The sequence below is a fragment of the Natrix helvetica genome (assembly GCF_964273705.1).
Source record: "Natrix helvetica genome assembly, chromosome: 6".
In the NCBI taxonomy this organism is placed as follows: Eukaryota; Metazoa; Chordata; class Lepidosauria; order Squamata; family Natricidae; genus Natrix; species Natrix helvetica.
Window position 1 is genome coordinate 78,607,061 of NC_138553.1, and position 14,374 is coordinate 78,621,434.

The 14,374-nt window shown below is 45.8% G+C and overlaps 1 protein-coding gene across 1 annotated transcript in view; it reads left to right on the top strand.

The window, feature by feature from the left end:
• The window catches only part of DYRK4 (dual specificity tyrosine phosphorylation regulated kinase 4), a gene marked incomplete at its 5' end in the record, with an annotated part of 36,238 nt that overhangs the window by 21,285 nt on the left and 579 nt on the right, over nucleotides 1–14,374 (top strand). The window contains 6 exons of the mRNA XM_081957124.1: nucleotides 743–881; nucleotides 3,302–3,389; nucleotides 5,556–5,728; nucleotides 8,607–8,667; nucleotides 10,453–10,582; nucleotides 12,622–12,803. Of these exons, the coding sequence (XP_081813250.1) occupies nucleotides 743–881; nucleotides 3,302–3,389; nucleotides 5,556–5,728; nucleotides 8,607–8,667; nucleotides 10,453–10,582; nucleotides 12,622–12,803 (773 nt within the window). The remainder of the gene's footprint in view (nucleotides 1–742; nucleotides 882–3,301; nucleotides 3,390–5,555; nucleotides 5,729–8,606; nucleotides 8,668–10,452; nucleotides 10,583–12,621; nucleotides 12,804–14,374) is intronic.

The following is a 14,374-nucleotide window of genomic DNA, read 5'->3' on the forward strand; positions in this document are numbered from 1 at the left end:
CCCCGGGCTCCAGAGGCCAGAAACGGGCCCATTTCTGCACTTCCAGTACTTTCTGTAGGCCATTTTTTTGCCCTCCCAGAGCCTCCATTTGGGCCCTGAACTTACCTGGCATGCAAAACGGGCCATGTAGAGACACCTGGGAGGGGAGAGGTAGGGCGGGTGGGGTGAGCCCATCCTTGCAACTACCGGTTCAGCGAACCAGATTAAAATTAACATCTGGTTCACCCAAACCAGTCCAAATCGGCTGAATCCCACCCCTGACCATAACCCTGATTCCATAGGCAAAAGGGGAAATGCAAATCCTAGGTGTTATCTCAGCTAATCTTGTCAGCTTTGGCTCCTTGCCTGTTGGGTACTTATTTGGAGTTTCTGGTTGTCCTTTGCTTATGAAATAGAGTTGCCCAGTCTTTCTGAATGGATATGAAATCTCCATTCCTAAAGATTTCATGCTTCTGCTTGAGGCTGTTTTCCTATAGCAGGAAGATTGGGGATGCTTTCTGCCTTTAAGATGTCTCTCCTCTTTGTCTTCAGGGGAAATATTCTATTCTGCCCCTTTTTAATATTAAGAATAAAGAATATTTTATTCTGGGGAGGGGAGGGGCTTCCTGCAATATTCTGAATGGTCTCAGAGACTTTGAACGGAATCACAGCTTTAAAATTGCAAATAATTGAATTTTGGCTGTTTTTGTGTAGTGGTCTCTCCATGCGCGCGTTGGTAAAAATGCCATTTCTCACCCCACAGTTCAAATTTATATGAATTAATCAAGAAAAATAATTTCCAAGGTTTTACTTTGGGATTGATTTGCCGTTTCACCCACTGCATCTTAAGATGTTTGCAACTCTTATACACAGAAAAAATTATCCACTGTGATCTGAAGCCTGTAAGTACCATCTTGTCAAAACTGGTGAAGTTTTCAATAATTGTATGATGTTTGGAAATTTAAAATGTTTTGGTGTAAGGAAGCGCTTTTCAGAACAGATAGGAATTCTAATCTCATTAGGCATTGTCAATGCTTTGGATATGAATAATGAACTTAAAGCGCAAGATAAATTATTTTTTTCTAGTGCCGGTGCCTTGTATGTGTTATTTTTGTTGCGCTGCAAAGTTTACAAAAGGGGACGCAGTGGCTCAGTGGCTAAGATGCTGAGCTTGTCAATCAGAAAGGTCAGCAGTTCGGCGGTTCGAATCCCTAGCACCGCGTAACGGAGTGAGCTCCCGTTATTTGTCCCAGCTTCTTCCAACCTAGCAGTTCGAAAGCATGTAAAAATGCAAGTAAAAAAATAGAGACCACCATTGGTGGGAAGGTAACAGCATTCCGTGTGCCTTCGGCATTTAATCATACCAGCCACATGACCACGGAGACGCCGTTGGACAGCACTGGCTCTTTGGCTTTGAAACGGAGATGAGCACCGCCCCCTAGAGTCAGGAACAACTAGCACATATATGTGAGGGGAACCTTTACCTTTACCTAAAGTTTACAAAACACATTATCACCTAGTTTGATAATGAATGGTCTGTAGGAAACTACCAAGTTCAGAGACCACCAAGAATTCCACAATTTACAAAATTGTATTCCTCTTGCTTGTCTGAGTCTCGCTTGCTTTATACAAGAAATAACTGCCTTAACTACGGTAATATAGCACTAGCACATAGACTTATATACCACTTGACGATGCCTCTCTAAGTGGTTTACAGAGTCAGCATCTTGCCCCCAACAATCTGGGTCTTCATTTTATCAACTTCAAAAAGATGGAATGGTGAGTCAATCTTGAGCCGGTCAGGATTGAACTCCAGGCTGTGGGCAGAGTTTGTCTGCAATATGGCATTCTAACCACTGCGTCACTAGGAAGGAGAATGAGGAAGGAAAGAAGGAAGGAAGGAAGGAAGGAAGGAAGGAAGGAAGGAAGGAAGGAAGGAAGGAGCAATAGCACTTAGACTTATATACCGCTTCACGGTGTTTTGCAGCCCTCTCTAAGCGGTTTACAGAGTCGGCCTATTTCCCACCCCCCAACAATCTGGGTCCTCATTTTACCCACCTCAGAAGGACAGAAGGCTGAGTCAACTTTGAGCCTGGTGAGATTCGAACTGCTAAATTCCAGGTAGCTGGCGGTCAGCAGAAGCAGCCTGCAGTACTGCACTCTAACCACTGTGCCACTGAGGCTCATACACTGCACAATTCATTGTTTTTTTCTTTTTTAAAATATCCTTTAGGTTGTCCTGTGTCCTAGACCAGTGCCCCCCAACATTTTGGGGCATTAGGGGTTTTTCTACAGACTGGTTTCACATGCTTCCTGCATCCCGCAGATGGGGTTTCACTGGTTTGCGTGGCCCAGTTTCTAGCATGCCACGGATTGGTGCCAGTCCACAAGCCAGGGGTTGGGGATGGCCGTCCTAGAGTTTTCTATTGGTAGCCTATCAATCTTTGACTCTAGAAGGATAGAGTACATACCCACAACTGCTTAGGGATTTAATATTTAGTACCGTATTTTCTGGTCTATAAGATGACATTTTAACCCCAAAAAATATTTCAAAAATCGGGGGTCGTCTTATATGCCGGGTATAGGAAAGGCCATACCAAAATAACCAAAACAGAAGAAAAAGCAACGCTGCCAAGCAAAAAGCCATGCCGCCACCAGTGGCAGACACCAGCCTTTCAATCGATAACCTTGGCGCTCCTCGCCTGGGCATGTGGATGGATGAGCGCTGGGATGGCTTAGTAAGATCTGGCTGGCGGTCTGGAGGAGGAAGGCGCTGAGCTCAAACTACGAAAGCCCGGCAGCGCGGAGATCTTCAGCTGGCTCGCAGGCGCCTGAAAGTAAGGGGTCGTCTTATACACCCGATCTCCGTATACGCCGGAAAATACGGTATATATTTTTATTTAAAACGCTAGAGAATTCCTGGAAGCCTGGCACTCTGAAAAATTGGCCATCAACAGACCCATAGACATAAACAACAGCTACCTACTGTGCAAAAGAGACAATCAACAAGCCCAAAAGGGAACAAAAAGATCATGCCACTTCCCCACTAGGAATCAACATCCAGCTGAGAGTAAATTAACACCAAGATTAATATCAGATCAACAGCCAAGAAGGGGCTGTGGGAATAATAAGATTATGAGCCAGGAAGCCCCATGTCACTGACTGTCATATATATCCTCTTTCCAGTTATAGTTTGGTGACCTGAATAGGAAAAAAAAATGAAGATGTCAACAGTTTGTTAACCTGATAGATGAAATGTACTGATATTTTCTTCCTTGGTCTTATTCTTTATATATATATATATATATATATAATTCTTTAGGAAAACATATTAATCAGCCAATCTTCAGCTGGACAAATTTCATTCAAAGTTATTGATTTTGGATCGAGCTGCTACGAACATCAAAGAGGTTTGCGGAGTCAAGTAGATACAATTTTTTTCTTTCTTTCTTGATTTTAAGACTTTGAATTGATTTCTTAAAAAAATATTCTATAGATGTAAATGCGATGTTGTCTCCCAAAATGTTGACAGGGTAAATCCTGTAACATTTCCTTCACTGGATCATTGTCTTGAAGCTCATATAAGGGAGTCTGCACCCAAGTAGCTATTTTTCTCACGAATACAGGTAGTCCTCGACTAAAGCATTTGTTAAATGTTTCACTTAACAAGGTAACCCAATGTTGAAAAATCTGGCTTCCCTATTGACTTTGCTTGTCAGAAGGTTTGCAAAAGGGGATCACATGACCCCGGGAAAAGGCAACAGTCATAAATATGAACCAGGTGCTAAACCTCTGAATTTTGATCATGTGACCACGGGAATACCGCAAAGGTGCGAAAAACAGTCTTAAGTCACTTTTTTTCAGGACTGTTGTAACTTTGAAGGGTCACAATATGAGCTGCTGTTAAGTCGAGGAGTAGCTGTATTTTGATGGAGGAAAAATAAGTGTCTGTCCTGCTCAGTACATTCAGATAAGTATGAGTCAGTGATGGCTAACCTTTTTGTCTTTGCGTGCCGAAAGTGCGCGCCCGTGTGCCACAGCGCCCATGTGTGTGCCCACACCCATAATGCAATAGGCGTGCGACTCCCCCCCTGCCCCACCCCCACGCATGCATGATTCCCCTGCTTTCCCACACCCCTGCCATGCATGCATGCGTGAGTCTCTGGCCTCCCATTTTGGGCCGAGCAAACCTCCTTGAAGCCTCCTGGGATCAAAAATGGGACACGGGGAAGGTGCCGCACCCCTCCTACACCCCATTTTACGCTAGCAGGACTCCCTGAAGCCTCCTGAAACCAAAAACGGGGTGTGGGGGGCACGTCACATTCCCCCGTGCTAACCCCCTGCCCCCCTTGCATGCGGGCAAACCCCTCCCCCCCTTACACATGCGCACGGCAGAGCCCCCAAAATCAGCTGACCGGAGGGAAGCCCGTGTGCATGCGCGGTGGAGCTGAGCTGGGCAACAGCTCGCGTGCCCGCAGAGAGGGCTCCATGTGCCATGTTCAGACATGTGTTTGGGGGAAGATAAGTGTATTCTGGGATGGAGCTTGGACAAGGATCTCCATTCAAGGAGGGCCCAGAGGTGGTATTCCACCAGTTCGGACTGGTTCACCTGAACTGGTAGTGGAAGTAGCGGGTGGCTCCACCCCAGCTCTGTGCCGTCCCATTTAGGCACTCACTTTAGCCAAAGTGCATGCGCGAACGCGCGTCCTCTCACATTTGCGAACTGGTATTGTGTTTCCACGAAAATACGGCAGGGTCTTATTTTCTTTAGACCCCAGAAATAAGCGCTTGGCCTTATTTTCGGGGAGGTCTGATTATTTTTGAGCTGTAGGAGGCGGCGAGCATGGTCACCTCAGTCGCTGCTACTGTGTTGCAATATTTTGGGGGAGGGATTATTTTCCAGGGAGGGCTTATTTTAGCACATGCGCTCAAAAGCCCAATTGGGCTCATTATCTGGGGAGGTCTTATTTTTGGGAAAACAGGGTAGGGAACAGTGCGGATGCGCAGGAGACAGAGGAGAGGAGAGCAGTGGAAATCTGTGGGCTGGTCCTTGGGACGGAAGAGACGCCGCTGTTAGCGAGGCCCCACTCTAGCTCTGGGGATAAAAGTCAGGGGGTGGAGCTGAATAGATGGGGCAGACAACTATTCATCTTCCAGCCGGACGGCCTTGTTATCCTGCATTGAGAGAGAAACTTTTTGCCGAGGCTGCCCAATCAATGAAGGAATTATTGATTTAAATACAGACGGTTTGTCATGTTCGGGGAGCTGGGTCAGAACTGGCAGGCATCCTCCAAAGTAAATAAGGAGGATTGGGAAGCAGTCGAGACAGAGGTAAGGCCTCAGATGCAGGATGGGGGTGCAGGTTGGTATTGCAGGAATCAGCCATGGAAGCAGCTGCTTCAAAATAACAAGCAGGACATTAGATCTATTGGCACAAAGAGTGACTTACTGCGTAAAAACTTTTTGGAGGCGGAGAAAATGCTGGGGAGGGAGGAATCATTTGTGGCAGTGGCTGAGCTACCCTCTCTCACCATTATTCCCTCCGATGTCCATTCTCCCTTTCTTGTTTGCTTTAGTGTACACTTATGTCCAAAGCCGGTTTTATCGTTCTCCAGAAGTTATCCTGGGCCATCCGTATACAACCTCAATCGATATGTGGAGCTTAGGTTGCATCATGGTTGAACTCTACACGGGGTACCCCCTTTTCCCGGGGGAAAATGAAGTGGAGCAGCTTGCCTGCATTATGGAGGTACCTTCTGTTACATCACTTAACGAGGTTGGTAAAATGAGGACCAAGATTGTTGGGGGGGGGCAGTGTGCCGACTCTGTAAATCACTTACAGCAGGGGTCGGCACCACAATTTTGAGAGGAGCTTCCGGTGGGTGAGGGGGAGAGAAGCGCAGTGCTCCAGGAGAAAACTCTATGGCAAGGGGAGGGTTTTCCAGTTGTCTCCACAATTGCTTTTGGTTATGACAGGTAGAGGAAAAAGTATGCCGCGCTAGGAGGAGACTCTATGGTGGGGGAACTGAACTTCCGGTCAGCAGCTCCAGAATTGAATAGGGGGCTTCCGGTTAGGACCTTCGTGGCTCCCGGTCTTTTCTTTTCTGTGGGAAACGGGTCCACATGGCTCTTCGAGTATTTAAGTTTGCCGACCCCTGACTTAGAGGACTATAAAGCACTATGAAGCAGTATATAAGACTAAGGGCGATTGCGATCTAAGTCGTGCTTAGACAGGCTGACTCTGCCCACCGCCAGCAGTTCGACCCTGACCGGCTCAAGGTTCATTCAGCCTTCCATCCTTCCAAGGTCAGTCAAATGAGGACCCGCATTGTTGGGGGGCAAGGTGCCGGCTCTGTAAACCGCTTAGACAGGGCTGTAACTTAACTTACCGCGGGGATTCACTTAACAACTGTGGCAAGGAAGGTCGTAAAATGGGGCAAAACTCCCTTCACAAATGTCCCACTGAGCAGCATAAATTTTGAGGTCAATCCTGGTCGTACGTCGAGGACCACCTGTATTCTCCAGATTGGACAAAAGCTGAAATAGTTTAGCACAAAGCCCTTAAATAGTGGATTGAGCTTTTGTCTTTAATTCCCTTTTGTTTGTGATGTCAGAACTCATCATTCCTAAACATTTGGTTAATGTCTCTGTATCCTCCTACATTGAGATTTCTGACTGAAATCTTCTCTTGTATACATCCTGAGCTTACCATAATTAAGATACCTCTCCAGGGGGAAGCCAAACATAACTTTTAGGAGACCCTGATGGAGTTTGAATTGCTGTAGAACCATGATGGCAAACTATGGCATGCGTGCCACAGTTGGCATGCTTAGCCCTCTCTGCAGACACGCGATCCGTCACCCAACTCAGCTCCACTGTGCATGCGTGCGGGCCTCCCGCCGGCCAGCTGATTTTGTGGTCTCTTCTGTGCATGTAGGAGACGGGCGTGCATACGTGGGGTAGGGGTGGGGTCCCATGACCATGCATGGGGGTGTCACACGCACATGTGGGGGATACGGCACGCCCCCCCGCGCCCCATTTCTCATCCCAGAAAGCTTCAGGGAGGCCTGCTAGGCCCAAATTGGGGCACGGGGGGCCCATGCACATACGCAGTGGGTTATGGGGGGAGCCGCACGCATGCGTGGGGTGATGGGGAGCGTGGGGGGGGGTAGTGCACACATGCGCCAGGCACGGGGTGCATTGCATTGTAGGTGTGGGCAAGTGACCGCACGTGCGTGATTTCGGCATATGAGGACAAAGAGGTTAGGCATCCCTGCTATAGAATGAGGTCAAAGGTAAGACGAAGGTAGCATTTGCTAGCTTTCCTATCCTTGTTTGGGATGATGTTTCTCCATCAAGCCTCCGTCATCTTTCGAAGAATGGCAGGGAGAAGCGATTAGCTCTTTCTACAGCCAGGCCTGAAAGCTTCCGGGAAAATTTTCTGCTCTGAACTGGGCCTTAGGAACCTTTGCCCAAAGGCCCTGAGAGAACTGGAACCAGAAAGGCATGCGTGAAGCACATGTGGCATTCACTTACCTTCCCTACCGGTTGGCAAATGTGAGCCTGTGCGTGCATGTCTGCGTATGTATGTGCTTTGGCTGCAAAAAGTGCCTAAATGGGATGCCATAGAGCCGGAGCTGGTGGACGGGCCCACCCGTGTTTTCCGCTACCGGTTGGGGCAAACCGGTCCAAAATGGCAGAATACCACTTCTGGTGTGTAGGAGATGAGCAGGCTGAGCCTGTGGGCGGGGTCAAATGCGCCAACAGTTTGGAATTGTTGCATTCTCACAAGTCCAGCCGTCCATTAATTCCATTGACTTTTACCTCATGCCAATTTAGCTTTGCCCATTCACAGAGCAGATGCTTGTATGTAGGTAGCATGGAATACATTCGAAGTGCCTCGAATTAAACTCCTGTTCCCGGTTACTTGTGCCTGTATTATTGTACATCTTCCAGTGCTGTTCTCCTCAACCGCATAGTTTCGCCTGGATTCATAGCAGGGCAATATATCCCTTGTCACAATCTAGCACAGAGTTTAAGAGAGCAGCCTTAAATCTGGTGACTCACTCTGAACCAAGTTGTGAAACGGTCACTCAATCCACTGCTCAGCTTTGGACTTTAACTGAATTAACTATTGATTGGTTTACAGAGAAACTGTAAACTTTCCTCTTTTTTCCCTCTCCCCCTCTCCCCTTCTCTCTCTCTCTCACTCTCTCTCTCTCTCTCTCTCTCTCTCTCTATCTCCCCCACTCTCTGTCTCTCTCTCTCCGTCTCCATCTCTCTCTCTTTCTCTCTCTCTCTCTCTCTCTCTCTCTCTCTATCTATCTATCTATCTATCTATCTCCCCCACTCTCTGTCTCTCTCTCTCCGTCTCCATCTCTCTCTCTTTCTCTCTCTCTCTCTCTCTCTCTCTCTCTCTCTCTCTATCTATCTATCTATCTATCTATCTCCCCCACTCTCTGTCTCTCTCTCTCCGTCTCCATCTCTCTCTCTTTCTCTCTCCATCTCCCCTCCTCTCTGTCTCTCTCTGTCTCCTTTTCCCTGTCTCCATCTCTCTCTCTCTCTCTCTCTCTCTCTCTCTCTCTCTCTCTCTCTCTCTCTTTCTGTTTTTTCTTTCATTTTAAAAGCTGTTAGGACTTCCACCACCTGACTTCATTCAAACTGCATCAAGGAAAAGAACATTCTTTGGTAAGCATTGATCATTACTGAGCAATTCACTTTAGTGGCTGTAATTATGATGGAAAAGTCTCTATTGCGAGGACTGCTTTATGCAGAGACAATGTGGCTCTGATTTAAGCATTTATGCGCCTAATATTTCCTTGTAAAGTTTTTTTTATTTTTTCATTTTCATAGCATATAATCACATCTATACTATTACATAACCAACAACGTATTGTATTAAATGTTTACATCAATCCATCTTACCATCAACTCCCCATAAGAAAAAGAAGAACAGAACCCATTTATTGGCTCTTCTGCTCTCCATACACTATATTTGTGCGTTCCCTTTCTTCTCCCTCTTTCATCCTCCTCCCTGCCTCCTTTCTTCTCTCTGTCCTCCTTCCCTTCTCTACTTCCCCTTCCTCTCTCCTACTCCTCTCTCCCCTTTCCACTCCTCATTTCTCTCCTCCTCTTCCTCCCTCCTACCCTCTCTCCTTCCCTTACCTCTTTCCTTTTCTTCCCACTCTTCATCTCATTTGCTTGGTGTATTTCAGCTTCTGAGCAAGCTCCATTTTATGTTATTTATAGTTCCTTTTCAATATACATATTTTATTTTAAACATATATTCTCCTTTAAAAAAAGAAGAAGAATAGAACAAAAAAGTATACATATATAGTCATTGTACTTTTAAACCCCTCCCAGCCTAATTTGGGTACCTGGTTACAATTCCCCGCTATTCTCATCATTATGAGAATTACACATCCTTACGCGCCCCCAATTTGTGATTCTGCCTTTAAGTCTCAATAGTTTCCCATTATAAGTGTATTATGCGCCTAATATTTCATAGGAGGATGAAATACCACCACCACTTCATCACGGAAAAAGCCGTGGTGATGCAGTGGCTGGAATACAGTATTGCAGACTAGCTCTGCCCACAGCCACGAGTTCGATCATGACCAGTTCAAGGTTGACTCAGCCTTCCGTCCTTCGGAGGTTGATCAAATGAGGCCCCAGATTATTGGGGGCAATAGGCTGACTCTGTAAATCACTTAGAAGTGTGAAGCAGAATATAAGTCTTAAGTTCTGGTACTATAAATATAATATAAGATATATAAAATATATAAATTATCAGATCCATGGTTGCACAGTGGTTAGAATGCAGTAATGCAGGCTAACTCTGCCCACTGCCAAGCGTTCGATCCGGATTGTGCTCACTGTTGCCTCAGCCTTTGTGAGGTAAAATGAAGACTCAGATAGTTGGGGGCAATTAGCTGTAAACCGCTTAGAGAGGGCCTGTAAAGCACTGTGAAGCGGTATATAAGTCTTAAGTGCTGGTGCTATTTTACACAAATGGGCTATCTTGTTCACGTATCACTATCAACAAAGTGAAGTGCAACGGATGCACCAAACAACTCTGTTTGAGCTGGCACCAGCCAAAAATCCCTGCTTTGGACCCAAGGCAGAAAAATTTGGGTGGATGCTGCCCCAGAGGATATTGTGTTAGTAGAAAAAAAAACCGATGCCCCCTTTGAATCTAGCATGCGCTGTGTAAAAATTGGTACCCGCCCCTATGCCTACAGCAAATTAATTTTGTAATTAAGAATTCCTACTTGGCTGCCTGGCCATTAAAATGAAACTTCTAGCAATTTCAGACAAACAAGTAATATTCAAGACTGCAACAACATCTCGGAATCGGTGCAATTTTCTTCTTTGTTGACCGACAGTTTGTGCAAACGTCCCTCGGTTTCACAATCTCAGCTGAACGTGGAAACGTACCCATGTTTGTAATATCGGTTTTCCTCTTTTTTTTAGATTCCAACGGGGTTCCGAAAAGCATCACAAACACTCGAGGGAAAGTAAGGAACCCAAATTCCAAAGATCTAAGCGTTGTCTTGAAAACGCAACATGGCTCCTTTCTGGATTTTGTCAAGAAGTGCCTCGTGTGAGACTTTAAAAAAAATTACTTTGCTAAAACCTGCTTTTATTTTCCTGTGCTTTTAAAAAAAGAAATACCGTATTTTTCAGAGTATAAGACACACCTACCTTTTTGGGGGGGAGAAAAAACAAGAAATAAAATCTGCCTTTGCCTCCCAGGATCCATCCGGTATTCATCTGGCCCATTCACTGCGGCCCGTTTTACACCGCCCGTTTGCCGCGGTCTGTTTGGTGCCGCCCATTCGCCGCCACCGATCCCCACTGCGGGAACTGGCTGAAAATGCGATGCCCGGAGGCCAAAAATGGGGCGTACGGCAGCAGAAAATGCAATGCGCGGAGGCTGAAAACGGACGAAGGGTGGGGGGCAGGGGTGGATTCCTACCGGTTCAGATCGGTTCGGACCGGTTCGGCTGAATAGGTAGTAACTTGGCTTGCCACACCCCCAAACTGGTTCTCTTGGTGGCGCCTGTGATGGGGCAGCCGGTGGGCATGGTTTTGGCAACTTTCAGTGTATAAGATCATAATTTTCACCCACTTTTAGGGGTGGGGGGAAGTGGGTCTTATACTCCGAAAAGTACGGGAACTGTGGAGAAACAGAGAATTGTAGAGAAGTTATTTTTGGATAGCTTAATTCCTCATTTGGTCAATTATCTCTGAAAATGTTTTTTTAGGAAAATTCTGAGTGATTTTCACATTGCAATTGATGAGCGATTGGAAAGTGTATTAAATAGTCTTTCGTTCTTTGGTAATGAAACTTTCCTGCTTGTCTTCCTGTGGATTTTGAAGAATTTTCTTGGATTATTCCATGTTCTCTCACGATCATGGGTGTTTGCAGTGACCACAATTATAACAAAATAAGCCAGGAGGTCTGGCTAGGACCTTGCTTAAAGCAAAGTGTATCCTTAAATATTTCCAAATGTTATGCAGGGGCTCTGCTGTTAAGATTAACCATGTGTAAGCCGCCGCTGTAACGTCATTGCGAGTTAAGCTCACAAAAGAATTTTAAAATGAGGAGATGAAATCAAACTGGCTGGAACACACAAATGGCAAAAGTTTTTTTATAGGTTCGAGACCTGGGCGCGTAGGACAGGATGAGCTCCCACCCTTGTTCCAGCTCCTGCCAAGGTAGCAGTTTGAAAGCATGGAAATGCGAGTAGATAAATAGGTACCACTTTGTGTGGAAGGTAACAGCGTTCCATGATGTCTTACTGGTCATATGACTGCGGGAATATCTTCGGTCAGTGCTGGCTCAATGCCCCCCCCTAAAGTTGGCAACGACTAGTAGAGTAAAGCCTGCTGTGAGTCTTTTATTTTTTAGCTTTTTAAGCTCTACCTCTTCTTTTTAGTACACAATAGTCCTTGACTTACAACTATTCATTTAGTGATCATTCAAGATTACCGTATTTTTCGGAGTATAAAATGCACTCCACCCCCCAAGAGAGCATGGAAATGTTGGTGCATCTTATACATCGAATACAGCCATTTTTGGCCTCCCGAAGCCCCGCCCCCGCATCCCATTTTTGTGAAACAGGCCGTTTTTCACAAAAACTGAGGCGTTTTTCTCTTCCTCCAGCCCCCAGCAGCAGTCTGCAGGCTTCAGCAGAGCTGGGGGAAGGCAAAAACGCCTCAGTTTTTGAGGGAAAAGGTCTGTTTTCCACCCATTTTTCACAAAAATGAGGGCTTTTTGCCTTCCCTCAGTCCTGCTGAAGCCTGCAGAGTGCTCCTGAGGGCCGGGGAGGACAATAACTTTTTTTTCTTACTTGCGTCTTCGAAATCTTGGTGTGTCTTATACACCGGTGCGTCTTATAGTCCGAAAAATATGGTACATCACTGGGAAAAGTGACAAGACCATTCCTTGCATTATAACAGCATCCCCATGGTAATGCGATCACAACCTGGGTGCTTAGCAACAAACATATATTTATGAGGGGTTGCAGCATCCTGAAATGGGCTGAAAGAGCCACATGCGGCTCCGGAGCTGCAGATTGCCCGCCCCTGGTTTAGCCGTAATCTGTTTTTTTATTATTATCCTCTTTTCATATCAAGGTGGAAACCTTCTTCGCGCATGATTCCGGAAGAGGCCATTCACCACCCTTGGATGGAGGAACCGTGGCCTCCCCGACTTAAACAGAAGCCCAAGACAGCTACAAAGCCGAGCGAGATGACGTTTTACACCCTGGAGAAGAAAAAGGAAAACGCTCATAAAAATACACAGATAGAAAAAGAAGGTTGCTTAGTTTTAATTCTTCCTTTCCTTTAAAAATAATAATAATAATAATCAAAGCCCTACATGTACTCCTCGACTTACAACCCATTCATTCGGCGACTGTACAAAGTTAGGACAGTGCTAAAAAGGGGGGGAGGACTGAGAACCGGTCCTCACACTTACAACTGTCTCCATCTGCTCAATATTTAAACACTTGGCAACGACACATGCCTTTTGCAACTGCTACAGCATCCTGGGGTCCCATAATCCTTTGTCTGGGGTGGTGTAGGGTTTCCTGCCTGAGCGAGGGGTTGGACTAGAAGACCTCCAAGGTCCCTTCCAACTCTGTTATTCTATTCTAATAATCGCCACTTCCCAGTGGGCTTCTGACAAGCTAAATCAATAGGGGAAGTTGGATTCGCTGAACGACTGCGGCCAAAGTCATAAAATTTGGCGTGACTCGCTTAGGCGCTGCGACGTGGCATTGGTTAGAATGCAGTACAGTTAGCCCTCGGCTTGCAACAGTTCATTTAGTGACCGAATTTACACCATCGCTGAAAACCATGACTGATGACCATTTTTCACACTTAAGACCATTGCAGGATCCCCGTGATGATGTGATCCAAACTCTGATGCTTGGCAACTGGCTCATAGTTATGACGGTTGCAGTTGTGTGGGTCACGGGATCTCCTTTTTTGCGACCTTCTCACAAACAAAATCAACAGGGGGAAGCCAGATTCAACAGCCAGACTACTAACTAATCAGCTGCAATCATTCACGTAAATGACCGTGGGCGAGAAAGGCCATCCAATGAGGCGAAACTCCCTTAAAAATGCCTCGCTTAGCAACAGGACTTTGGGCCTCTATTGTGGTCGTAAGTTGAGGACTACCTGTATAAAGAATTTCTTTTCCTGGCAATGTATAGAGCAGTGGCACAACCGGTGGGTTTTTCTGTCTTTTTTTTAGTTTTCAAGAAGCAGCCTTTAGGGTGTGGTTTAATTGATTATTATTATTATTTTTTTGCACATTGCAGAGGGCTGGACTAGATGATCCCTTTGGTTCCCTCCAGCTCCACAGTTTTGGGATTCTATGGCTTCTCTCTGTCAAGCTGGGTGACAGGAAGCATAGCAGGTAGCCTTCGTTAGATTTAAAAACAACCAAACCAAACCAAAAGGGATGATATTCCGTTTAAACTTAAAGTGGACGGGGAGCGGGGGGAATGAATTTAAAATATGGTTTTCAGAGAATGGCTATAGACCGGACTTTTATCACAATTCATTATTATTGTTGCTTGCTTTCATCATCTTGTGATTGGGCAGGCTAGTGCCAGTCAAAAAAAAACAATATTACAGGTAGTCCTCGACTTATGACCATTCATTTAGTGACCATTTTACACACTTATGGCCCATTGCAGCATCCCCATTGGTTAAAGACCCTGCATTCACTTAACAACCAGGATGGTTTCACTTAACAACCATGGGGGGGGAATCATAAAATCAGGCCCTGCTCCCTTAACAACTACCTTGCTTAACAGTAGAAGTCGTGCTCCCAATTGTAGCCGTAAGTCGAGGATTATCTGAATGCTTGGATAGC